Below are 27625 nucleotides of genomic sequence, written 5' to 3' on the forward strand. Positions count from 1 at the left end.
GCTCAAAAGCTGGATTGCGCTAATCACCGGATAAATCACTATCCGATAGCGTAGCTGATTTTCGTAATACTTTTCCGCCTTTCATCCACCTTTTGATCAACTGATGCCAGATAAATCACTATCCAGCGGATAAGTATTAGGGAAACCAATTGCAGCATCCAGTGGATAGAGATTTATCCGCTGGAAAATAAATCTCTATCTAACGGATAAGTATTAGGGAATCCAGTGGATAGAGATTTATGCGGTGGATAGCGCTATCCATCTTTTGAACAACTAGGGCTGTTGGATAGAGATTTTTTTAGCTTTGGAACAATCAGGGCCTGCACATTAAAATGTTCCCCAAAATCCTGCAAACATTTCCAAGACTACAAAACAAATTATTAAATCACTTTATTGTCAAATAAGACCCTTTTGAGGTACATCTTATGAAAAGAGAAGCTACCGTAGTGATTTAACTATCTTTACATTATTACATTGGGCAGAATGTGAAATAATCAGTAAATACTCTGCTCGCCTGGGGTAGGGTTCTTGTATAAATCAAACATGGATATTTTTGAAAACGCTGATTTTTTTCTTCGTTTTCAAAAAATACGCGTCCAAACGTACCGTATGAGAATCGTTTTCGCCCGTCTACATGAAAACGCTAAAACGATGGACATGCAATTGAATTCCTTACAGGACATGCGCTGTATTATGTATGACATCGAGAAGCCAGCGTTTTCAAAAATCTCCACCCCGGGGACCGTTTTTGAAAACGTGCATTTTGGTGCCTAACAACGCCGTTTCCTTGTGGACGGAAGGCTACAACAGAGAAAACAATCAGTTTTCAAAAATATCCGCATTCGTGTGGACGGGGCCCTGAACAGTACCTACAGCACAAAACAAACATGTATTGCTATCAACAAGACTTTTTTTCGCTTCTCAAGTCTTTATCATAAATACTGGATGAAACTAATACTGGCACAGTTTTTCCAGTGGATCGTGGAGAGAGAAGTGAAGGTTTGGGGCTGGGATTTTGTTTTATTAGCCGGGATGTGTGTGAATACACTCGGATAAAGTTCTCTGTACTGTTTTACATACAGGCTGAGTCAACTATGAATTTGCATCATGAGAAGGGCAAATAATCTTTATTCTTCACTCCAATTCACGTGCCTGTTGTCTTTTGCGTGTTCGACTCTTTTTGTAGCTCGTATATCTGCAATAAAGAAAAGAATATAAGTTATCCTCGACTTAGCAACAAAGTTATCTCACAAGCCTTGAATGAGTTTCTGAGGTTATCAGATGACTCTGTTAAGCTTAGGAAAGCAAATCTGGGTGAACGGGGATGAGAGATGGAACACTTTCCTCCTCTCCGCACTTTTTCACTCATGTAGGCACGATTCCTACAGACTAATTGTCTAATATCATGAGACCAGGGGAGACGAACTTCCAAGATGGCAAGACCGCTAAATTTTGTTTTCAACTTTGTGTTGTGGTCAAGACGGGTCAACAACTAACACTTTCATCTCCTCAAAGATAGCCTGCGTAGCAAGCGTTTCGCTGCGGTTTCGGAGCAAAGAACGAGGAACGAGAGTTGCTACGCAGGCTACCTCAAAGACTGCTTCAGTTATCTTACTTTGGATTTTAATGTGTCTGCCCAATTCCCCGCATGGCTTTGCAACTCTTCTGCCTCAATACGAGCACCGACGATCCCGCCAGCTTCGCAGACTATCCATCAATTCAAGTGTTTTTTTAATTCTATTTAGAGGCGTATTTGCATATACATGGTGAGCTAAAGTTTGGCTTTGGCTCAACACAATTCTGTAAACATTAAAGGGTCCTTATTTTACGTCGATAGTTCAAAATAGTCATCAACTAACTAAAAAACCTGAGGCCGACAATGCATTTATTGTACCTTCCCCTCCCTCTCTTTTTGTCAGCGCACCTAAATACAGGTTTTCAAAGTCCTTTAAGCTACACGGAAAGGAAAGAAGTCGAAACAAGGCTTTGAGATCACACCTAGGAATCGAACTCGGCACCACGCGCAAAGAAGGTCGCGCACTAAACAACTGTACTAATACTTGCTCCCAATGAAATATGAAATCAACTAAAATGACAGGGGACAACGTGACTTCTATTTTGTGCCTGTAGTATTAACCTATACCCAGGGCTATCATTTCACGTTGCTGGGCATATGCAAAAGTAGGCGGAGAATTGAAGAGCTAGGAGGTTGCCGACCGGAAATTTTTTGAAATGAATATGCGCTGAGATGCAATCTGGTGCATTTTGAGACACAATTTTGAGAAATGTTACAGTGGTATTTTATTTTATAGTCGTGATCATGTTTCTTGTCATATAGTGTCCTTAGACAGGGAATACTTACTTCATGTGCACCAGGGCGGATAAATGTTGGGCGATGAAACGAGCGCTCCGCTCTTCATTTAATGTGTGATGCGGAGTAGGACTGGCACGAGCGCTCTTTCCGCGCTTCCGGTGCGCTTGAAGGCTGGCGAAATTTTCCTTTTTGCTAACCGGAATCCTATTTTCTTTCTGTAATTTCAGGCTACAATGTTCAATAGATAAATTCGTTTCATAACAATATCAATAAACAGTTTCATATGTTTGTGTCTGTATGCCTATAAGTCAAACTTGTTGGTGTTATAATGCCAAAATTTGAGTTTAATTTGAAAGTGTTGAATACCTCCTTCTCCCACTAAATATCACCTAATCGTCTTTCGCCGTTTCGTTTGCAAAAGCTTAACACTTCTTAACCTCAATTTTTACATATGTTAAAGGGGGATAAATTTTATATAACATAACAAAAAATTAGATTGATATATTTTGATATAGTGGCGTTGTACTGCCTCAAACTTTGCTTCTCGGGTGCAACGCGCCATGGCGATTCGCGCAATGCGTCGCAAATCCGGCAACCGTATGTAAACAAAATTTATTGAGGTTAGTTGTAAGGTTTTTTGTCCTTTTATCTCTCAAAAACAAAACAAGGTAAACAGTAAAAACTGAGGGGAAACTAATTTTGAAGTTTCGAAGAAACAGAAAGACATATGAGATGTTTTTTTTCAAAATTAAAAAGAAGGATGATGGCGATTGAAATTAGCATAATTTCACGTTTCACGAGCTGCACGCGTTCATAAAATACGACGTCATCTAGTTATGAAACACGATCTGCTGTCTTTTAGTTTTGCCATGGATGACATGGATGAGATTTTTCTTCGTGTTTTAGACAGTACTTAGTTGTTTTTGTTTTGGAATAACATCGACATTGGCGAGTAATAGAACGAAAATATAATTCAGTGATAGAGTCATGGAAGAGAAACCCTTTGAAAGAGATGTTTGTCTACTCCAACTTAACCTCCCGCAAAAAATAGCGACATTTGCCTCTCGGAGACAGCGTACCAGCACAAAGGAACGAGGAAGAAGTGCAAGAAAACAAATCAAGCCGCCATAATTCAGTGACAGCGGCAGTGTCTAATGGACAAATTACATCACAAGCCCTGACCGAAGTCGAAAACAAGGGACATTTCTAAGCAGAGTCCCAGTCCACGGCATCACACCTTTTTGCTCGGACGCGTTCGTTTCACCGCCCAACCTTTATCCGCCCTGATGTGCACTGACAGACTACTGACTTCGTCGCGTCTGGATGATTTTCCTATATAGTTACTTGTATACTGTAATGATAACATTATATTTCGGAGGGAAGCTGGACATTTATTTTTTTTTTGGGGGGGGGGGGGAAGCTTCTACCCCTCAAATACCCTAGATAGAACCCTGCTTGCTGTTCCTGCAGCTCTTAAAACTCAAATGACGAGATGAAGCAATATATTGACTAATAAAACGCAGAATACTCTTAGTATAATAATACCTGTATGTAGGAATCAGAAAGCGTTATCACTGGAGGAAGGATGTCTTTAACATGAAGATCTTGAAGTTCGTACCACTTGTTAGCTCCCTGAGATAAATAGTACCAAAAGACTACATCAGTACACAAGTGCATAACTAAAGCACTCTGACAAACCCAAGACATAAACAATAATAATATTCTGTACTCCTAATTACTGTGCGCCGCGGATTTTTTTTTTTCGTTATTTGTTTTATCAGCCAATGGATGAACAGATCAAAACATGGACTCTTCGTTTTCCCGCCAAAGAAAACCCTAATATGGAGAAGGCATTGTTCGATTGGCCAATCGTGTTGCAGTATGACGTCAAAGAGAAGTATCGGTTTATTTCTAGAAAGTTCTTGGGCATGAAGTTTTTTACCCGAGCGTTCGCTTAACCAACTAAAAACCACGCGCGTTTGTATCCGTTCGATAAACCAATCAAATCGCTCTATTTCCGTTCGTTTGTTCTTTCTTCTTTGTTCGCGCGTTTTCATTTAAAGGTCATAGGAAAATCTCTGTAACACGTCCTTTGGTGATCGCCCCGTCCGCGACACCAAGAAACAACCTTGACCTCCGTATTTTAAAGTAATTCACATTTTCAAGATTTGTTTAGTTTTCTCATTATTTGGATCGTTATCACCAGGGAAGACCTACTTTGTGCAGAATGTGAACTTTAAAATTTCCAGCACCTGTGGAGAGCAAGATAATCAAAAGTTAAGTATCAATAGCAGGATTGTCAATGCAAAAACATTCAACACCCAAAAGGGTGATTCTAACGACGTCCGGGATTAAAACTGGTCTTTCAGTACTGTTCAATTAATCAGTAACAGGAGTGCCTTCCAAGTTTCTATCTAGAAAAGAGTATTTGGAAAAAGAAAATTTTAAGGCATGTTTCCTAACAGTTGCTCCACTTTTTCACCAAAAAGCGACTATTTTTGGCACCCAGATCTGCCCCACAGAACAAGTGTTTTGAGCCCTTTTGGACACTTTGGATAAGCCGATCACCAGCGCTAATTGTTCCAGCACTTGGAACTCTGAAATCGTTTTGGGAGGAAAACGTAAACAATGATCGGTTAATGGATGTCTTTGGATACACACACACAAAAAAAATACAAAACAGTCATGTTCTGATGGCTGCCCAGGTCCGTTTTAAGAGTGAGCAACAACGACGACGATGGTGGCAAAAATTAAAAAGTGAATTCAAGCTGTTTCAAAATTCATCCTTATTTCATGTCGTTCAATTTGTCAAATGTTACTGAATTTCTATGGGGTTGAATTTTAAAGGATTGTATCGAAGTTCTAAAAAAAAATTAGAAAATTATTGTCTTGTTGTCTTGTGTTCACGGCCACCACAAAAAAGTGAAATTAGGCAGTTTCACGTCGTAGTCGGGCAGCGACGGCAAAGAAACGTACAAAAAAGCGTGATGCACGTGCAGAGGATGTTGTTTTCAAGTGTCAATCTAAACCAATTGCTTTTTTGCAGTACTAGTCGCCGTCTTTCTCGTGGTTGTTTAAAGGTGACGTTACACGGGAAGATTCGTAACGACGATTTTTAACGCAACACAGCGTTGCAATATTGGAGCAATGTTATAACTATTCAAAACAATGTCGCAGCGATGTTGCAATGCTGTGTTGAGCTAAAAATCGTCGTTGCGAATCGTCTTGTGTAACATCACCTTAAGCTCCCTAGATATGAAGACGGTTAACATTACCTTTTCCAGGTTCTCCTTCATGACAAATATTTGCTATCAGATCATACTGAGTGTAAGGATGGGCATCTTGTATTGCAGGATCTGAGACCAAATACTCTGCCATGTCCACTCCCCTTAAAATTAAGCAACTGTGGTTAAGATACTGCTCTAATAATGGCCCACGTCAAGACCACTAGACAGCAACTTTTTAGCAGACAACTCTATCGAAATGACACTAACAAGGGTGTTGTTAGTGTCCTCTTATTACAGGTTTCCGCACTGTATCTGCCCCAGTGAGGTTTGAGAATGTGTATGGGGAGTAGATTTCCTCTAGAGATTCACTGTCCCTCTCTCCTCTATGCACTTATGCTGGACAAATCTGCCACACAATTCAAACTTGAAAACTTCGCATCACAAAAAAAATACACAACACATCGTTACTCTAAAACACTTACTTGACAGGAAAATTTACTACTGTTGGATTCTTCTCCTTGAAGAACATATTTTTATTGAATCTCTATGCAAAAAAAAAAGAAAGAAAAAAGAAAGTGAAGACACCTTACAAAAAGTAAAGTTCAAACCAACCATAGCAGGTCACAAGTCTGAATCACGCCAGGCACTCAAGTTTGCACCTCCTCTACTAAAAATCATCACAATCTTTCCTTCTTTATACACTTCTTAATCTATAATATTGTGTACTCCAACAGAAAAGTCCAATCTGTTTACTAATCAGAAGTTGTAGTAGCGGTTTGGTACAAGTAACTGGTGGTTGGTATTCTGGGACTTGCTCTCAGCCATCACAGTTTTAACAACGCTCGAAGCTGCAACCCAGCTAAAACTGCAGCTCGTGTTCTAAGCTGTACTGTAGTGCTTAAATATATTGGTTGTGTTACTCTGTGGTCTTTCTACAGCCATTTCAGTTTGAGCCAGACATTTTCACGAAATAGTTGTTTAAAAGCTTCATTTTCCGTATATCGCCCCTTTTACCCTGGTTGTCCAGCAATAAAGCCTCGAGATGTCAGTCACGTGTACCTCTAAATAGACTCTTCCTCGGTTGTTTTACCCTTTGACTGGGACCACTATGCGAAAATCCGTCAACATGGCTGAAAAAACGCCTTCAAATCTCAGTAAAGTGCCAAGTTTGTTTGAACGCGATTTGCTGAAAACTAACGCCGAGTCGCCGAGTTTTACCGACGTTTGTATGGTGGGGGGCAAGTTTTTGCCCCCAACAATACAAACCTCGGTAAAATTTCGCGACTTTGTGGAAAGATATCTTCGCTCGCTTTTAACGCATCACCCTTCTTAAACTTGGCAAGTTTCCTAATTTAAAGCCGCTCTTTCCAGCAATGTGAATGGATATTCGCTGACCAGTCTTTATCAAAACTTGTAAAAATACCTTGAAAGGGTCCATACATTGCTATGCAGTTTCCCAGAATAATGACCCGCCATAGCTGGGCAACCAATTTTATGTCTACCGATCATTCTATAGCTCCGGGTTGCCAAAATGCGACTTTGAAGAAATTTGAGTTTTGGAGTACTCTTGTACTGATTTACTTCTCATGATAAAAGAATTCTTTTCTTTTTGACATTGGTTAAGCTATCTGTCACTTGAAACAATATATTTGTGGTACTTAATGATATGGTATCTGGATCTGTTACAAGGTAACTAACCTACAGCTGTAGCTTACCTTCAGGCACATTATCAGATAGTTTGGTAGTTTAGTGAGCTCAAACTTCTTGACAAATGTTTCCTTGTATGTTTTGTATTCCTACAAAAAGAATAGATCTAATGATTAAAACAGTCATTTTCTTTTTTCTTGTGATCTGTCCCAAGTTCACTAGACTTTCTGATGTCAGTGATTTACCTGCAAATACAGTATTAACACATTGACCATAAATTAAAAAAATCAAAAGCCAAGCGCCGGATAAATAATTTTTTGAAATTAATTCATGTGTTATTGACAATAAAAATTATGCGGTCAAGATGGCTAAAGATTAACAAGTTTATTTCGTGCATTTTCATGGACCAAGGTTAAGTCAAGGTCCATTGAAAAAGGAAAGAAAGAACTAGTCTACCTGCAATTCTCAGCCATCTTGACTGAACAGGCTGATCAAGATCACCTACCCTGTGAGCAGAGGCCACATTTTTACTGCCTCCACTCACAAGGTTAAAATCACCAGACTTCTGAAGTCTTATATTTACCTACAAATACAGCGTAAACACACGCACTGGCCATGGAATGAAAGGGAAATAATAATAAGCCAAGCGCAGCATATTGCATTTCAAATGCACTCCAGTTAGCCAATGAGTATCCAGTATTCGTACAGCATGCTAAAACAACATCAAATGATGCATGATAACAAACCTTTTCTGTTTTGCCATCAAACTTGCTTAAGAGTTGAAACAATGGAACCTGGTGTAAAGCAGAATACTCCAGTAAATTTAATGTTAAATTGCCTGTACTCTTTCTTATAGATGAGACTAACTACCATAACTTTACTACATACTGTTGGAAATACTAAGCGCGTGAAAATTTTATCGTTATTTGGCGATAATCAAGTAACAATGACGTCAATCAAAAAAGAATCCGTAACTTTAGATTTTTCAACAATATATGTATTCAATATACCCTTCTTCACTTCACTTGAGACTAAAGCAACGTTCAGGACATGTTATGGGTGTGACTTCTTTACTGTGACTTTTAATCAAACAACCTGAAGTGACTGAATAATGTTGTGGTATCTACTTTCCAACAATACATACCTGTGGAATGATGTTCTGTTGATACTCATCCTAAGCAACAAAAAATACAAGATATAAATAAAATAAACTTCCCATGAACAGGAGACTTCTTTGTGTTTTAAACGCCTTCTTTGTTTAAAAGGTCATGTCAAATTACTTGGAATAAATAAAATCCAACAACACAGAGAATATGGATGACAGAATTTGAAATTATCAATTGTTGACTCACTACTGCTTCTGATATTTCATTATTGCAGGTGACAAGAGGAGCCTGCAATCCTAATCTCCAGGTTGTTATTGCACATGCGTCGCATGTATGTAGCCAGCATTTGTTTGAACTTCCACTAAGAATGAATGGAATGCACATAACACAATTTGATCACGCGCGTTTGGACCTTCTATCACTCGTAATCTGATCACGCGTGTTTTGAGTACCTGTCATGTGAAACTTATGCAAAGCACAGCGTTGGAGCAAAAGTGTTTTGACCTTTGATCGTTGTCGCCCGCACTCCGTGACCTTTGGGTTTTACTAGTTTTTAGGATTTAAATAAATAAGTATGCTTTCAGTTGGAAAGCTGTATCTGGTTCAGCTTAATTCCCATTGGGTGTCTGTGCAACATACCTATTTACTCTGAAATGTGATGAATTCAATAAAAAAAACAACAACAACAAACATGACTTGTTATAATACTTGGCACATACCTTGTACAAAGGTGATGGCGGAATGTCTAACATCAGATACATGTATGGAGAATTAGATGTTGTCTCTAATGAAGAAAAGTCACAACAACAATGACAGTGTCATTTGTCATTATAGATTCTATATACAATACATCTTATTGTATATAGAATTTCTTCCTCTCAAGCTCCAAAATGGTAATTCTAACAAGGTCACGCCATAAAATCAAGTGACATTGTACTTCATATCTAGGGCAAATGTGGTCAGTGTCTCAGTAACAGTTAAGATTCACTGAACATCCTTTACAGTTTGCTTGCCTCTCCTTACTTTTTCCAGCGATGGCTTGAGTCAAAATTCAACAAAAAATCCAAAATTTAGTTTTCGAAAACAAGCAGTACCATGTGTAAGTTCTGTCAAAGAGTTTTCACTTGCATGGTACACTGTAGAACTACACTTCAAGACTCCATCATCTCTTAAGTACTTCCAATCTAAACTCATGAATTGGGCAGAAGTAGTTTTAGGTTATAAATCTTTATTGAAAAATAAATAGCACCAGACCAAAAAGAACTGCCAAAGTGGTACAATTGAAATGTCTTTATCCAATAAATTACACTGTACATTATCAGTTAACACTGCAGTGTATGTCTTGAGAGAACTGACTTGGGAAAATAATACTTACAGAGAGTACAAGGATGATAAAACTAATTTCTCCTTAAATGTTACATGTTACTTGCATAAAAACATCAGTTTTTTGAGTTAATATCATTGTAAGCTTTTTATACAGAAAGAAAAAGACAAATTGAGAATTCCTACAGAGACATGCCAAAGGGTATGCTAAGGGTGAATGCAATTTGACTGAATAACTTGATAAGAACCTGTCAACTTCAGCCACATATACAAGAAACTCAAAGGAATAAATTTGGCAGAGCAAAACAGGGCAAGTAATGTGAAAATAAAGTGTGGGATTAGGAATTAAAACAAAACAATGGGTTATTCCAGACAAAATCCACACCCCCACAACAGAAGGCATGCTGGAAAATCTCACGGGAGGGGGGATTAACAGTTTTGGAAATCCAGACAGGAGGGGGGCTCTGAACCTAAAAATACATCCTCAGGGGTAACTTTCAATTTCATCGATGTTTCAATCGCTTTAATTGATAAGTTTTAAAAAAATTGCTTTGCCCTTTCAAATTTTATTATCCTTTCAAACTACAGACCTCTTACCACATTTATTTTAAGTTTCCATCCATAGGCTCACCCTCGTTACTTTTATAGAAGCGATGTGCAATAACGTGAACATATCAAGAAAAATTGCATAATTCGTAAAAAGCGCTCAATTCAACGAAAGCAAACAATGATTTTACCTTGCATTAAACATTTTTCCAAGGTCAATGCTATTTCAGGGTGATTTACTACTAAACACGCCTTACAAGTAATAGTCAGGTCTCTTAGTACAAAATATAGGCCGGATCGTTACAGATGTGACAAAAGTGTCAAATTTGGCACAGAGCTTCCTTAGCACCTACCGATTAATACTGGAGGGGGTGCCCGTTACAAATGGTCCTAATTACAGTTAAAAGGGGGGGTTAACTTTCACCTATAATAGCAGATTGGGTGTCCTGTGGTGAGTACTCTTCTTGTTTGATTTGGCTAAAAAACATTTGTTGCAAATTTTTAAGTTTTTAATTTGGTAATGTTTAGTTGTTGTTACACTATTCAAAATAGTTTTACGTGTACATAATACTGACTAGTGCCCAGTCTCCACACGGTAAGTGTGGCCATGTTCATTGTGCTGAATGTGCGGCTATCAGTGTCACTGCCAAGACTTGCCAGTGATAATATCATTACATATCAATTTAAACAGATCACAAAGCCAGCTTTCAAAGATGTCATACAATAACATAAAACTCAAATGTATCACATCCTAAACGATATAATCGTAAAGTTTGACATGCCGCATGAACGACCTCATGAACCGTAACTGACAACGCGCCCACTTTGTAATTGTGCAGCTAAGATTAGATTATAATTTGCTTCGTTGGTAACCCTGTCCTTGAGATAATGATTAAAACATGTCAACCTCGTCCTCAGGGGGAAAAGGAGGAGCAAGGGTGGCACAGTTAGTTAGTGCGCAGCCTTCGGGGCTAGAGGTCCCGAGTTCGAGCCCGGTGTCAACACCTCCTTATTTCAACTTCTCTTTTTTCTGTGTAGCTTTGACTAGCTTTAAATACCTTTAAAACGGAGAATTAAAGGAGAGAGGGGGGTAAAAGGAGCGCACCGTCGACCTCAAGTTTATCACTTATTATTACTGTCACTAGTTATTGACGTAAAATATGGTCGCTTTACCTTTTTATTAAGCCCTGGGGACGAGGTTGTAAAACATGTCTCTCCAGGAATTTTTAACACTCTTTATTTTTTGCACATTTGCATTTAAAAAGAAGTGTATGAGGTCCCTGCATGCCTGTACACCTGTAAGCGGCTCATTCACTTCAGAACCCCTGGACCAGAGTGTTAATGGTACGTCTATACGATCTTTCAAAAAAAAGGAAGGTCGTCGCGTGCGTTACAATTTACAAACAAACTAACTTCAGAGAAGCTGAAGTTTACAGGAACAAGGCCTCTTTTAGCCAACCAATGATGCATCATTTATGAAATAGCGTAATTTGTTTGATGAAATTAGGCGAATACCCCGTGGTTACGAAATCTTACGATCATGAATTCCTCAAGAGCAATTCAGTTGCCAGCTTTTCACAAAATAATGCTGTGGAAAATTACCTAAAATACCAAAAAAGCAAGGGTCAACAATAATTATAGCCTGGCCTCTTATAATAATGGAGTGGTCATGATAAAGAAGCCCATCAGCCCCAACTTTGACCACTCAAACAGATTTTTGACAGATTACATACTGCAAAACTTTGCATTCACTTATGCCTATGTTGCCACACCAGGAGCCTAGAAATCGGTTCCTGGTCACACCTTGTTTTTATTGCTGAATATCATTCTAAAGAGCTTTACGAAATATTTTGTTAGTAGGGGTGTTTTGAACACGATTGATATTTAGAAATGGTGACAAAAACGAACACAGAAATAGTCACAAAACAAGACGCATGAAACAACCGCAATCTAATATTCCTTTTACACCGATATAATGGCTTCTTTGGCTGCTATGCTGACGTTCTTGAAGATGGCCGGTAGTATCACAGCTAGTCCCGGGTTAGGTATACCGTTTATTACCAGTTTCACGGTTCCTGACACTTAGGGCCCGTTAACATAAAGGTGGGGGACCCCAGATAGGTGAGGTAACCTGCTTAGGTGGGGTAAAAAAATAACCCTCCTTTACATGCAATCTTACAACCCCGCCATCCTGGGGTGCAGTTTCTCAAGATTATATGAATGGTCGCTAACCATGTAAACAAGAAAAATGCTGGCAAACCACGTCTACGCTCAATTGCTGCTCTTTCTGCAACCTTCAGTGTTGTGGCTTTCTATTGTTACATTTAATAATTATGTGAAGCCACCCAGCGCCAAAGTGAATTTTGCGCGAATTTGATGTATCTCGAATCCGACCCCGACTAGCCTGGGTTTCCTCACGTTGAAACGTTGACATGGCAAAATTTGACCTCAGCTGAGAGGGTTACCTGGTGTGGCAGACCGGGCTACCCACCTTGAAGGGTGACCCCACCTATCATGTAAACGTGATCAAATTAAAATGAGAGATTATATGGACAGGCGGGTTACCCCACCTAAGTGGGTTACCATTCCTACCTGGGGTCCCCTTCCTTCATGTAAACAGGCCCTAAAAGTTAGCCCGGCCCCCTTTCTACAGTTTCAGCAGTTAAACTATTCACCATTTATCATTTGAGTCAATCTTGTACCACTTGAGTCTCACTTTTACGACTTGATAAGCTGTTATTATTTTTGGACATGAGTGCTTCAGTGCCAAATGTAGAGGCTTCATGATAAACTGTGCTGTTTTTTGAAGCTTGCGCTAACTTGTTTCTTTTTTTCGTTTATGAGACCAGATTCTTTTTGTTTGTTTTTGCTTTGTAAAGCTTAGACAAACTGTGGAAATTGTAAATGATATGACTTGTGCCACGGTGCTTGCTTCTCTGTCAAAACATGCACTTGCGTCCAGCAGATAACTGGATAAAGAGAGACTGAAAGGCATCCAGGCCTATGTTAAGCTGAAAAATTAATTACCTCCCTTGGAAAGAACTATTTTGGGTTCTGGCATTTCGTTATTTGCTCTTCATGAATAGCTGTCATAAATCCCTGATAATATGTGATACAACAGACTTTTTGACAATTTCCTTTTTCTGAAATTTTGTTTGCTTTCTTCAGCTTAAAGTGACATGTAACGACAAGTAATACTTGATAAATAAGGCTTAAGCCACACAATAAGGCCTCCTCTAATTGAAATACATTAGAAAAGGAGAAGAGACCCCCGAAGATGAGTACTTGCAAGTTATGAAGCAAAGACGAGGCCATCTTAGAAATGACTTATGAAAATGTGGGCGGACTGTGGACTTGCTTTAAGGGCACAGTAATAACCAACTTAATTACACAATCAATAAGCAAAAATGGATGGGAATGCCAGATGTTCGAGTGAAATTATTGTTTACAACCTGAGAATAGAATTCAGAGTGATTTAAGGTATTAAATAACAATTTTCAATCAAAATACCACAGGGACCCCAGCAGGTGAAATTTACAATAATTAAATCCTGTTCAGCACGCTTCAGTGGCATATTTGCATTGGGCACCCCCTCTAATATTCATGGTACTGCAATAAGCTATCGCTGTGCAAAGTTTGGTGCTTTTGTCAACTCTGTAACGATCCTGACCCTAAGAGACTATAAGCGTGGTTATGTTGTTCGTGATTGTTCGGCGGCCAGTTTGAAAGGCAAGTGTTTAGCGCGTCATGTAATATCCCCCCAAGTGTCTTTTTTCTTTCTTTCGCAGTCATTTTTTATCAACAAAGAAGAGAGCCATTTATTCGTGAACATAGTTTTGAGCTTTGTTGTAGTATATATTGCTGTATATTTTGCTTGTTTTAAAAAAAAAGAGAAGGTCCCTCAAATATGAACTGATTTGCAAAAATTGTAAGCCTGTTTTAAGAACATGTGAAAATGGAATCTTAACTTTCACAACAAACACAGAATTCATGGAAAATTGAGACTTATTCAATAAAAAGATCATCTAAGTGCCTAAAAGGATTCTTCTACATTGAGTGTAAATTAAAATTACGGTGTCTAACAATTTTATGGAAATCCAGATGAGTGGGGGGTCTTTGAACTTGGAAATCCTGAGGGGAGGGGGGCTCAAGCAGTTTTGGAAATCCAGGTGGAAGGGGGGGTCAAAAAACTGTCCCTCCGTCATGGGGGTGTGGATTTTTTCTGGAATAACCCAATACTACTCTTTGGGTGCAGTTTTTTTGAAATTTTTTGAAATTTTATTTCATTGTTATTTTCTCTTGATTTTTTTTATTCTTTGTCTGGTGATCTTATGGTGATCTGTAAAAGTAATGTTTAGTAAGGAAGACAAAGATTACGTAGGGTGGAAAAATAGCTCTTTGGATTTAACTTACCTTTGTATTCCTCCTCATCAACGACCTTCTTAATTTCTTCCTCATTCTAAAGTGAAAAGGAGAAGCTAAATCAATAACATTACCATTTATATATCCTCGCATAAGTGCCTGGGCGCTTAATTAAAATTACTGCTAAAAGGATGGGTGCTTACTGGAGGGAGGGTCCTTAATCGAGGGGGGCCCTTTTAAAGTTGTTTAAGTTGCCTGTTCAGTGCATCTGAACAATGCACTTAACAGAAGACATTAAATGTGCCTACAGGGTCTTATTTATCTTTCTTATACTAGAGGTTAAAGCTGTCTTAGGACGACTTTAATGTCTCGAATGACTTTAATGTCTCTAGCATAAAAACGTCCATTGAGAGTTTCATGTTTGTTAAAACAGTAGTTGTAATCAAGCATACCACTGTCGCATTAAACATTTTTAAGTGTTAAAACACAGAGATGCATAGGTATACAGCGGTTCATAATATCGATCATCTCATCATCCTCGAGTTCTTCCTCATCAGTGATATGCAGATCTTTGCATTTCTTTCGTATCCCTACTATTTATTCTTAAGAAAGTGACAGGGAGGGGAGGGGGGCACTTATTTGAGGATTGCACTTGTTTGATATTATAGCCTAGGGGCTGGGCACTTATTTGGGGGAGGGCGCTTATTAGAGCATGGGCTACTATTCAAAGAAATACAGTACTTAACTCAAATATATGACTAGATGCGAGTTGCTCTATGTGGAGGTACACATGAAGGTTAAGACCACCACGTAACAAGTGGTTCATGTCTTTTGTTTCATAACCATTGTCATACATTATCCTGCACAACAATGTTTGTTTCAAAATAGCTACATTGCAGAGTTAATATTTCTAGATAAAAGCTTTTCAGCTTCAACAGTCCTCACTGCCACACTTTCTATCTATTGATTATACATACTGTATCTTAAGATGATATTCTTTGTCAAAAATTGTGTTCTAAATTCTGCACTAATAAATAAAATGACTCAAACCATAAAAGCATATTCAAAAACGTTCATACAATCATTACACATTGCCAGCATTGTTGTTTTATAGTTCCATTATCCAAAAGTAACTTAAATATTTTTTCCATTCACAAAATGATTTTGCAAGAAAGTTACACATTAAAGCATAGAAATTAGCTTACACCTGCTCAATTATATTTTATGCAGAGAGACATACCTCTGTTTGAGGAAGCTTTCGAGAGGTCACTCTCATCTTTCCTTGAAATGTCTTGTAAATCACACCTAAGATTAAAATCAAAACACTGTTAGTGCAAAAAGAATGAAAACTAAAAATATTAGCATGATATAATAATATCACCAAAACGTTTCATTGATTGTTACCTGAAAAGATTTTTGAAAAATGTCGCATGAGATTCTACCTCTAATTTTTGTTCTTATTACATAACAAGTATCTGAAAGTGCTAAGGTACAATATGTACTTTACAAAAATGGGAATCCAGGGATTAAAATAACAGCCGGTCAATGGACAATGTCCAGCCAAGATGTCATCATTCGGAGAATACAGATGAGACGTTCTTGTTCTGTGGCTTTTTGAATGCCAATTAGCTGTTTGCTATTTTTCAACATTTTGCACTCAGAAATGAGCCATGACCGACCTAACACTTTTTTGGCTGGACAACATGACAGGCCACTATCCAAAAATTATTTTGAGCCCTAGGACTCAGATTGATTGAGTATTTTTGATACATGTATGCTAACGAACAATGTTGGTGTAGAAAAATAAAGACTAACTGCTTGTGGCTTTCTTTGTTCCTCCAAGGGTTGTGTGAAGAGAATTTAAAAACCATGATAAAAATTCCACAGGATCACCTAACAAAACAAAAGAAATGGCAACACGGGATACATGTACACTCTTTAACTGAAAAAATGAATTTGAAAGTATAGTCTATTAACAAAGAATGAGTGTATGATCAAGTTTAAAACACAAGGTAATTAGTCAAGTATTTAGGACTTATTACAACACAATCTGCAAGTTTTAATAAATTACACAGTCTCTGAAACTTCTGCTGTGTTGATTTTAAGCTTACGAGACATGATATACATGTAGCCTGTGACAAATGAGAGCAATACCATACAAAAGTGGTTTAAATGAATAGTCCATCACCTTCTCTTTTGTGCCAGTTATGAGGAGGTATATTTGAGCAAATAGTTAAGTCATTACCTTGTTCAGTGAACTGGAACCTTTTCTTACTACACAGAACAACCGCCTAAAAAAGAATTTAGAGTCAAATATAACTAGGAGAACAAGAGGAGACAATGATACTCTTTATAATCATGTCAGATATCTCCAACATAGAGCTCAACTCAACGTATCTCAGTATTCAAGGCCCTTAATGGCAGAGGCAGGCCACTGTACCTCCAGGTTGAGGTACGAGCACCCAAACAGAATTTAAGATCTTTGAATGAACTTAATCTTATTGTTCCAAATCACTCAAGCACCTTCCAAGACAGTGCCGTGTGATGTTTCACCATCAACCTCCCCAAGACCATCAAAACTTGCCTGGAAAGTGCCACCCTTTGCACAAGAAACACAAAGGAAATCTTCGCAAATGCTCCTGGGCCCCAGTGGGTAAGTCATTATTATTATTATCTGGGTTTTACTGCCTATTGACATGCTAATAATACAATGTGCAACAAAGCAGGAGGGCCAGAACTGGATTTTGACTCTAAACTGCTATTCCAGCACTTAAAAGAGTATGTTTGGTGAAAGGTAAACACACCTGCAACATTTCATGAGGGCTGACATGGGCTTTGAAGTTACGAGGATTCCATATCTTTCTTATTAACTCACCAAACCTATTGACTGTGGTGAAAAAAGACAAACAAACAAAAAAACAGGGAGTTTTAAAATTCCTTGTCTTTTTATGAAGACCGCAGAAAATGCATGTTGTAGCAACAATATCATATACTTTATTGAATGTAATATTTATTCTTTAATGCAACCAAGAGATGTGATTGAAATAAATCAATAAGCATGGGCATTACATTCAATTAGCTACAGCCACTAAGCCCACCCCCATCACAGTGTCACAAATAATAATAATTATTGTCAAAGTATCCCACTGGTACAAAATGTTAACTGCTGACCAAAAACAAGAAAGTATCCACAACCTCTAAAAAACAAAACACAGATAAAAATGCAATTCCTGTACCTAAAGGGAACATTATGTCTCCAGGAGGACGCTTGATGTTTTGGTAATTTTCTTCTCTAAGAAAAAAATCCCTGACTGGAGGAATAAATGCCAGTGCCTATGGAATACAATAACATTATAACCAAAAAATCATGTGAATTCTCAACTCCAAAAATTTCATGTACTTTGGTGTCAGTTGTAAGAAATGTATGAAAAACACAAATTAACGCTGTAAATAATGTCATCAAAGTTTGAGTTTCCAAAATCCTTTGGACATGATTGACCTGCGACAACTATTTTGGTATTGGAACTTGATCATAGAGCGGTTTTCATTTGAGTGTCGAAAAGTAATTGGTTTTGCACTTTCTACACGATGCGATTGGCTTAAAAGATTCGCGCCACCTTTTCATCCAATCAGAAGTAAAACCAAAGCCAATTGTGACGCGCTCGCATGCATTTTCCCGCGCTTTGCGTCAGCCGCATGTAATTACTTCGAGTTTTGATTGGTTCAATGTATTGTCTGTGTCCTATGTGATTGGCCAGAGTAATTACTTTGGTTTTGGTTTTACGACACTCAAACGAAAACCACTCTATGATATGCAAAATGTCATGATCTTGATATAAATAAATTTGTAACCTTCAACCAGAAACAAACAGCACCTTCACCATAAAAAAAGTTACTGGATATGCTAAAGTAAATTTAATAGGAAAGTTGACTTGTCAACCAGTTAAAGAAAGTAATAATAATTACTAGTACTATTAGTACTTACTATAATATACAGAGGAATCCCAGTTTTTCAAATCCCAAAGAAGTTTGACTCAGGAAGAAAAGCCATTGTTTTATACTTCAAATCATCAAAAGGAATGACAAACCAAGAGCTCAAGAAATTGTGTGTGTGGTGGAGGCAGTGGGGTTAAGGGATGGGTAGGCATTGCATCCATTTTATTTTGTAACCCTCTAAGCCTTGATAATAACATCCTACATGTATTATTCTGTTGTGTTTCAATCTAATCCCCACTTTAAGTTATATTTATACTTTCCTCTCTTTCAAAATCATTACCATTCATTATCATACCCCAAAACAAAGTAGAGAATAAAATTTAACCACAACATGTATTCTCCACGTTGTTCTCCAGGCCAAGATACACTGCTTATGGTACTGTTTAGGTTCTCTAACTGTTGTTTAAACTTTACGACATTTCATGTTTTGGTGATCAATTTGTTTTCATTCTCTGACCTTCATGTTACATTTGATTACCAGTGAGTAAAGTTATTATAAATAGGAAGAGGTTCTGATCAGTTCTAGGGCTTATTTATTGCTTGCATTGATAAAATGAAATATGAATTAAAAAATGTTACCTGTAGAACTACATTCAGATAATCATTTGCTTTGATGTTATTAAGCCCAACAATACCTAAAATGGAAAATAACTCTCATGTAAGACTGTGTGGATTCATTTCAACCACTAATATCGTTACATATGGCTGGAGGGTTGCTATACCCACTAGAAGAAAAAAACTTTTGTGACTGTTTCCTAACATTTCCTTTACATTACATTTTACATTTTTCATAAACTTATGCTTCCCTCCCTCATCTCTGATCTTTCTACTTTTTACAGGACATCTAGTCTTTAATAGCATTTGAAATATCAAACTCAATCAGCTAAGGGAGCCTTTTTCTGGATGAAAATGTCGTCACAATCTTACTGAAACCTGCCTCAAGCAGTTGCAAAAATACTTGACACCTCATTTAGGACTGAACGGCAACTCCATGATCTTGTGCTCACAATCTCCTGTTCCCTCCCCTCCCCCCCCCTTAAGTCATGCTCAAACCGTGGAGGAGCAACTTTGAATGCATGGGAGGAAATGAGGGGGGGGGGGAGGTATATTATATCACAGAGATGTGTGACTAGCAGCAAAACCACCAGGCTTATAACAGAGGCCACCTTGAATAAATTTTGCTTTTCTTTCCTAAGATAATTTTGGATATTGTTGTGTTGTAGAGAATATGTTTAGCCTAAGACATTTACCTGTAATATTATGTTGTAAGCTAATTTTTATTTTCCTTTTTTTCTTAATTCATTTATTGTAAATTAACTCTGAAAAGCCCTTGGGAAGAGTTATAAAACTAGTCTGTACTCTACTGTATTCATTAAAAAAGGTCAGTTTCTCTTTGGAGTGTCTCAGCGTTTTTTGCAACTGGTTGTAAAAAAAATTCTTTTTCTCCTGCACTTTTCAATGACTGCACCAAACAACCGTTTGTGAACAGAAGTAATATCTTTTAAAATGTTAATAATCAAGAAAAAAATATCTTTTAGACAGATACTGATGAAAATAATACCAGGCAAATAAGTCGTTCCATCAAATGCTCTTGAAAGCTTTGCTGATCTGTCCAACTGGGTGATATCATCCTTAGTAAAAGTGGGATTCAAGACATACTGAAAAAAAAAAGGTACAAAATAATCTCAACTATTTCCATGTCTTTTCAACCATATGGAGTGAGGGACATGGCCCCGCCCTAGGAGGAGCTAAGTTCTTTGAAACATTGATATCATTCCCTCATTTTAAGACCTACTTTATGCAGATCGGCTGTTGTTATCTTTAGACAACAATTTTCATTTTCTTGATCTGATTGGATCACAACTTGTGCAGTTTTTAAAACTACTTATATAATTTTAGTAAACCTTCAAGTGGTTGTAGGCGGTAAGAAGTGTTCCTTCAAGCAGTAAATTGGAATTTCCATCTTATAAGAAGTGTAATGGTCTGAAGTGTGGTTCACTAATTTGTCATTATTCTAAAACACATGAATTGCGAGATTATATGATCTTTTTCCTTGAATTATGTCAAATTCATCCTCTCATATGCCCACACAAAGTGAAAAATTAAAGTTGCCTCATAATAAAGAGTACTACTAATATTATTATTTACCTTTATGTCATCCAAAGATGAGTCAATAACTTCATAATTATCTGGTAAGCAGTAGAACTAAAAAGAAATATAACTTAGTTAATTACAAATAGAGTTCCAATCCTGGGGGTACCAGCTCGCCACATCACATATCAAGCAGGGCTCAACATAGATAAAAATTACAGTATACCATTTTTTTTTATTATTATTATTATTTTTGGCAGGCCATACAAATTTTGACCTGCTGTTTACCTTTCCCCCCCTGTCTATTGCCTTTTTTTGGCCAGCCACCTACCGACAGTTTTTTGCAATTTACTGATGAAATGTCTTGATTTTCAGTAGCAAATACTTTTTTATTTCTTTTCACAAAAACAAAAAAATGATAACATCAGCTTTTTCAAAGCAATTTTCTGTGTATGCAGGGCTGTGCTTGCAGAATCCTGTGGCCTGGCCATTAACTTTTGCCCCTGGGTGACAACGAATCTTCAGAGCTTTTGGCAACCTACAAAATCATTTTTCTTACAGCACAGCCCTGATACAGAAGTAAGTAAGATGATGTAATAGTTTACAGGTCACAAAATTTCATCACTCTGTCAGGTATGCGGAAATGGCACACAGACAGTGGTTACCAAAGCTGCATAAATTTGTACACTGTACTAGTCCAATTGCAATGCCACAGATAATATTAGGACACTCACTTCATCAAACTATTTTTGCATACCTTTAAGGTATGGAGATTTAAAAACACGTGATGATCGACTTGTACACTGTGAGTATATGCATGAGAATGCCGACCACGACCTGAAAATGACAAAAAAATCAGACTGATAAATAATCACAATCAAGATCCATGACATACACTGTACTTATATCAACAATATACAACTGTAGCTTTGTGGATGCAGTATCGTTCAGCACTCATTTAACTATTAAAAAAATCTGCTCTGGGTCAAGTTATGATAGTTTTCTTGGTCTTGGTCAGGGTTGTCTCTAAGATTTCAAGTTGCCAGGTATTTGTTGTTAGTAGCCGGGGAAGTCGCAAGTAGTTATGGAGCCCCTTCCCCCCCCCCCTCCCCCAAGAAGGTTTTGAAGTGCAGCTTTTACCATTTTCGAAAAGGCATTACAGCTCCAAGAAAGCAATCTTCATCAAGAGTACAGCTATCACTGGCGGTTTTATGATGATCACGTCTTTATTAAAGAAAACTACAACATTCTGAGACACTAAAAAAATAGTTAAATTATTACTTTACGTAAAGGCTCGTTGGAGGGTTTTTTTAGTGGCCGCCACATTTGAATATACATGTAAGCACCGGGCCTGAAAAAAATGACAGGTTGGCACCGGTCACGTTATCTGTGCAGTCTTATCTTCATGCAGACAGGGCGCATGCTGGCCAGTGAAGTGTTAAATCACAACGATACTTTACAAATGCTAAAAATGTTGAAAGGACAATCGATTCTTATACAGTGCAAATGAATTAAAATGCGCTGTAAAAGCAATTGTAAATCCTCATTTAGTTATATGTAAGAACGAAACAACTTACGGAAAACAAAAGTGAAACTAATATTGCAAATGAATTATTGCACAACTGGTAACATTAGTGGTCTCGAATTTATGAACGAAACATCACTTAACATACGAAGAAACTGACCTACTGAAAAGCGTTTAAACGACAGGGTTAATACTTTATAAACGACGCTGTCAAAACAAGACTCAAGGAGAAGAATGTAAAAGTAATGCTAATGCTTAACTTCCCTTTTATATATAACTTCTTGGAAGTAGAACTAAGAGCATGTGATCATGGCCTGCGGACAATGATCGAATATTTCCCGCTGACCGTACGTTATTTTATATACTCGATACCTAAAGCTAAATGTAGACCTGGTCACTTAAATGTCCACATAATAAACATGGCAATCAGTCATAGTCTTCATCTTCAAAGCCTTCATCATAATCCTCATTATCATCAACATCAGCATCAGGGAGATTTAACCCTCGGATGATGCCTCAACTTGTGATGTCAACAGAGATCTGCTCAGGTCTTTCATCGTGAACAAAGAGTGCAGAATTTTTTGCCACTTCTTCGACATGTTCAACACAAACCATACACAACGGTTGAAACTAGGGACTTTTAGCATCGACAAAGGTGACGGCAGCGAAAACGTCACTTTTAAAATGAATTGGCGTTTTTTCCAACTTTGTCGCGTTTATTTCAATTCGCTGAAAATAGCTAATGTAGGCCAATTTCCCTGGAGTTGATTTCTTTGGGCGCACTCAAATTTAGAAAGAGAAAGAAAAGTTTGTTGTCGCTTGTTTTACGTCCTCCATAAAACGTGAAACTAGGCATTTTCACGTCGTACTCGTGCAGTAAGGGCAAAGAAATGTACAAAAAGGCGTGATGCACGTGTGAACTAGTTGTTTTGCTCAATAAACCTATTGCTTTTTTGACGTTCTCATTGCCGTTGCCGTTGCCGTTGCCGTTGTTAAAACTCCCTACTGACATTTCGTGAACGGAGAGATTTCACATGTGTGTATTAGGACCAAATCTAAGTCAAATGTCTTTTTCCGACGTTTCTTAGTTTTTGCACGCGAGTATTTCAGAATTACTTAAACCTGCTGCAGATGAAAATGCATTAAGTTTGATGGATAGTCCTTGTGTGTTTCAAAGGTGTGCTCTTTTGGTTTAATTTAACGACAAAAGTAGCTGGGGGCCATGCTCTGAGTAGCCGGGGGAAATCCCCGGCCCCCAGCTCTTAGTGACAACCCTGCTTGGTAGAAAGCTAATTCTGACCAGGGTTCAATACATTTGACCTCATCTGGTCAAAAATGTATTAAGGATATAAAGCATTCATCTTATTCAATGTTTCAAAATTTCTTTTAACAAGAACCATCTTTTTGTCTGTAGGTGGTATGACTGATAACTTTCATCTCAAAAAACGGTCAATTATGAAACGGTAAGTTATAATGGACTCACCTTGAAAGTACTTTCCACATACCAAGCAGGCATAAACATTTATATGAGATAAAGAAACAGAACAGAGTTTCTCAAAATCAAAGTCTAGCACATGCCTATAATGAAAAAAAAAAGTCATTTTTTATATTTTACGTAATGACCAGGTTGTTTTGGCTAAAGAGTTTTGTATTTGTATTTGTATTTTATTTGCCACACATAACATGATCACAATTACAAAAAGATACAAACAACGTAGGAAGAAATTATTAGCAAGGATGCCTAAACAAAACTATGAAGCTTAATGTTAATTAGGCTTCCTCTATTACGATAATTTTTCAAAGATGTCATAAAAATTATAGTGAAGGATGTTTTTTTGAAAAAACGTGCTTTTAAAGAAGATATATGTTAAAGGTCAAATTTAATTTCAGGTTAATTTTGTTTTAACCTCCCTAGAAGACAAGAGAAATTGAGAATCAGCCTAGGTTAAAAAATTTTAAGCTGAAATCAAATTTGACCTGTAAAATATACATCAACCAACAGCAGATTGCAATATATTTGGGATGTTTTGGTAGAAAAAATTACAGCAAGTGTAAATCAAGTCTAAAAATTCAAACTAAGTCAATACACATCCTTAAACTTGACAAAACATTGCCGTTCCTGTTTAAAAACGTTATGTAATTGATGGACCAATCTCTGTTATAGGATAATAAGAATTCAAATACTTCTGTCAGCATGGTTTTGTACTGAACCTTGCAACTAATATTATTATTATTGATATTCAGACCATAACGTTTGGTGAAACTGTCAAACACCTTTCACAAAAGTCTGTCAGTTAACTGTTAACCAGTCCAATTCACCAACAATTTATAGACAGTTATAATAAACATTTCCTACCTGTCTATTGTATCAAGGTAAGGACAATGTCTGCTCTGATAAGCACTGTGTTCTAAGAGAAAAAAGAAACATTTCAACTTGATTTGTTAATGTTTAAAATGTGGCTAAAAACAGAGGAAAGTAAACCCGGCATCACAGAGCTATGAATCATAATGAATGGCACTGAGTGCCATAGAAAAAAAGATGATACTGATAATGATACTGTCTTATAACTCCTAAGCTCCTAAAGCTACTGTAAAATGCAGAACGAAAACGTCCAACTTGTTTTGCAACATTGCTGGCCCAAACGAGTTGAAAAGCGATGCTGCACGTTTCATCACTCCACGTTTAAACCTGTCTTGCAACAAATCAGGTTGTTGCAAGTTGCCTGAATACTGACTTCCGATTGGATAAAATTACAGGGGAGTCATGTCGTACTTGGGAGTTACCTCAAGTGCTTACTGCAAAACAAGTTTGCCTTGGGTCAATAAAAAATTAACGCACAACATGTAAAGATTTTGTACAACAACTTTTTGCAACCTGCATCAAACTGATTTGTTGCAAGACAGGTTGATTCCTGGGTGGTAAAACATACAACACCGCTATTCAACTTGTTTTGTAGCGATGTTGCAAAACAAGTTGCATGTTTTTGTTGCCCATTGGGTTATTCTAGAAAATATCCATACGATACCATGGATGGCTCAAGGGAATTCCGAGGGCAAGGCAGGGAATGCAAAAACATGCGGGTGGGGGGGGGGGGGGGGATGCTTACGATTGGAACTCCCAAGGCATGGTGGGGGGGATAGATCTGGAATTTCTACGGGGGACAGACACAAGTGTATTCCTTGAAAACGCTTTTGAAAAGGCAAATATCCAAACGGGAAGAAGTCTAACAATCATGGAATTTTGAGGGCATGGGGGGATGATGCATTTAAGAAATCCATGGGCAGAGGGGGTTAAAATATAGAAGCCATCCATGGTATAGTAGGGATATTTTCTAGAATTACCCATTCTACATGTACTGTACCTTAAGCTCCTACGCTTTACGGCTTGCCATTTAGGCAACCTGCAGCAATAGTCAAGAGTCATTTTAAGGAGCCCCAGAAACTTTTTGATGAGCAGGACTTATTACAATTCTTCAATTTGAATTCCCCAAAAAACTTCACTTGCCCGTCAGGCAAGTTAAGAACCATATTTACTACCCGGATAGCAAACTCCACTAACCCCGCCGGGCTATTGGACTGTCGGACATGACTCTCCTTGCTGCAATCTACTCCTTCGATCCTAAAAGCTTTCCTAAAATGTTTCCCACCAAAATAAAGCCTAGTTAAGAACCAGAAAAAGGAAAAAAGGGGGCAACAAGGCTGTCACTAAAATTTCAAGTTGCGCTGTTTATCTGCTAACATAATAAGAGGTGAGGATTTTAACATCTAGGCGTTCTTTGGTTATTTTGTGTCCTGCGAAAGTAACTAGAGGTCATACTCGCAATAAAAAATGATAGTAATAAATAATATGACAATCTACGAGCTTTTTTGTATCACACCTCAACAATTAACTACTGCACTGCACCGACAAAACACGAGGTTGAGCTTCCAAGCACCCAAATTGGGCCTAAGAGAACACATTTTTCACAAATCTGAACTCATATTCTTCATTTTCAAATCTAATTCTCACCTTCTTTCCTCCTGGCTTCTTCCTCCTCCTCATCGTCGCTGTAATTTTCAACAAGAGGTCTTTTTACTCCTCGAATTTCTACTTCGTCCTCGTCCGCCATTTTGGTGTAGTGGGACCCAGGGTCCGCGCATCGCACTGTCAAGGGTGCAGCCGTTCTACGCGCAGTAACGCGCAGTAAAAAACAAGAAAATGAAAAGCCTCAAATGTGTTTGATGTTTTTTTCGATGCGGTGACATTACACCACAACATTTCGATGCGTGGTAGTTATCTTGGTTTTTTTCCAAAGAGGATTAAGCCTATGATTTCTTGACAACCTTTATTTTTTATTATTTTCGTTTTCTTGTTTTCGCTCAAAATAGGCCTTCATTACTGAAGTACTGATGCAATCCCTGCCATCCCAGCTGGAAACAAAAAGCTAAATAGTGCCAAAAATACAGAATGACCATTTTAAATAGTAACAAGAACAAAAAAGACAATTTCCTGGATCCAAATCAAGAAAAATTTATTTTCCTGAGAATTCTTTTAAAATGATACGAAATTTCACCAAAAAAGACGTGGCAGCCCGGCCCCCTCGGTAAACCCCTAAGGCTATAAATCTTGAAAACTTGATATGGAATCGAAGAAAGTAGACCGTTTGTCTTCCACTAAAACTACAATTAGACTTTCGATTAGACTACTTATTCTCGTTTCTAAACTAAAGAGTCAAAATTAATAGTCAACTCAGCGCAACGCGCCTAGAGCTCGTGAACTACTGTTGACTCATAGAAAATGTGAACTTGCAATTTGTCGTCTAAGTAGTAAATAGACAACGACAAATTGTCGTTTTATTTTGTCAAATGAACTGACATTCAAAACAACACTTCTTAGTGTAAGTATTCTTCTGTCGTTGTCCAGCTGTAGAACGCAAAAACACAGTGGTTTATAACCTTCCATACGAATTCATGCCCAGGGAGTAATCCCTGTGCTGACACGGAGGCGCTCCGCCCGAAAGGCGTACCCGTGATTTCAGAAGTTGAAAGGTATATTACATCCGTTCAAGCATAAAACGTTAATTACTGCAAGAAACTTCACAGGATAATAAATCATATATTGAAGGTCAAAAACAAAGATCTCTTCAGCAGCCGGTACTACTCCCTAGGCCACCCGGCCTATGTGTTTCGGGTCACCTGGTACGAGCGAGTTTTTTTTGTCTCCGATACATCATTGAGAAGGCCTGGTAAAGCGACGTACAGGGACGAGACAACTGCTGTTGTCTGAATAGAGCTTCTAGTTTTGTTTGGTGCACAAAATATGGCTAGCTTTCATCTAGAACAAACAATAAATAAACGAATACATCTTAAGGAAAAAAAAGTGCCGCGCGCCCCGCTCGTTGTCTCCGATTTGAGATCTTCAGAAAGAGGTTTTTATCATTACACTTCGATCCGCTCTCGCACTTTATCTATATGCAAGTTCATGACGTATTCCGTAACTACCTTGCAA

The 27625-nt window shown here is 37.8% G+C and overlaps 1 protein-coding gene across 1 annotated transcript; it reads right to left on the minus strand.

The window, feature by feature from the left end:
• Positions 1-437: 437 nt before the first annotated feature.
• LOC140928775 (ubiquitin carboxyl-terminal hydrolase 39-like) lies at positions 438-26278 on the minus strand. Its single transcript, XM_073378556.1, has 22 exons — positions 26147-26278; positions 24494-24545; positions 23621-23715; positions 21370-21449; positions 20670-20726; positions 20083-20179; positions 19101-19156; positions 17762-17858; positions 17330-17412; positions 16771-16816; positions 16341-16418; positions 15766-15830; positions 14577-14622; positions 9014-9078; positions 8333-8362; positions 7935-7982; positions 7257-7337; positions 6024-6085; positions 5590-5702; positions 4532-4566; positions 3860-3946; positions 438-1195 (listed from the first exon to the last, which is right to left on the minus strand). The coding sequence occupies exons 1-22, from the start codon at positions 26244-26246 to the stop codon at positions 1145-1147; spliced, it is 1524 nt and encodes a 507-aa protein (XP_073234657.1). The 5' UTR covers positions 26247-26278; the 3' UTR covers positions 438-1144.
• Positions 26279-27625: the final 1347 nt, after the last annotated feature.

This window comes from Porites lutea, chromosome 2, assembly GCF_958299795.1.
Source record: "Porites lutea chromosome 2, jaPorLute2.1, whole genome shotgun sequence".
Taxonomy (NCBI): domain Eukaryota; kingdom Metazoa; phylum Cnidaria; class Anthozoa; order Scleractinia; family Poritidae; genus Porites; species Porites lutea.

Bases quoted from the DNA above. Each gene is read 5' to 3' on its own strand.
- LOC140928775 (XM_073378556.1), bottom strand. From the start codon at position 26,246: ATGGCGGACGAGGACGAAGTAGAAATTCGAGGAGTAAAAAGACCTCTT. The intron at 23,716-24,493 runs GTAGGAAATGTT...TTTTCATTATAG, and splicing joins TACCTTGATACAATAGACAG to GCATGTGCTAGACTTTGATT. The intron at 9,079-14,576 runs GTAAGTTAAATC...TTTCTTCATTAG, and splicing joins TGATGAGGAGGAATACAAAG to AGACAACATCTAATTCTCCA.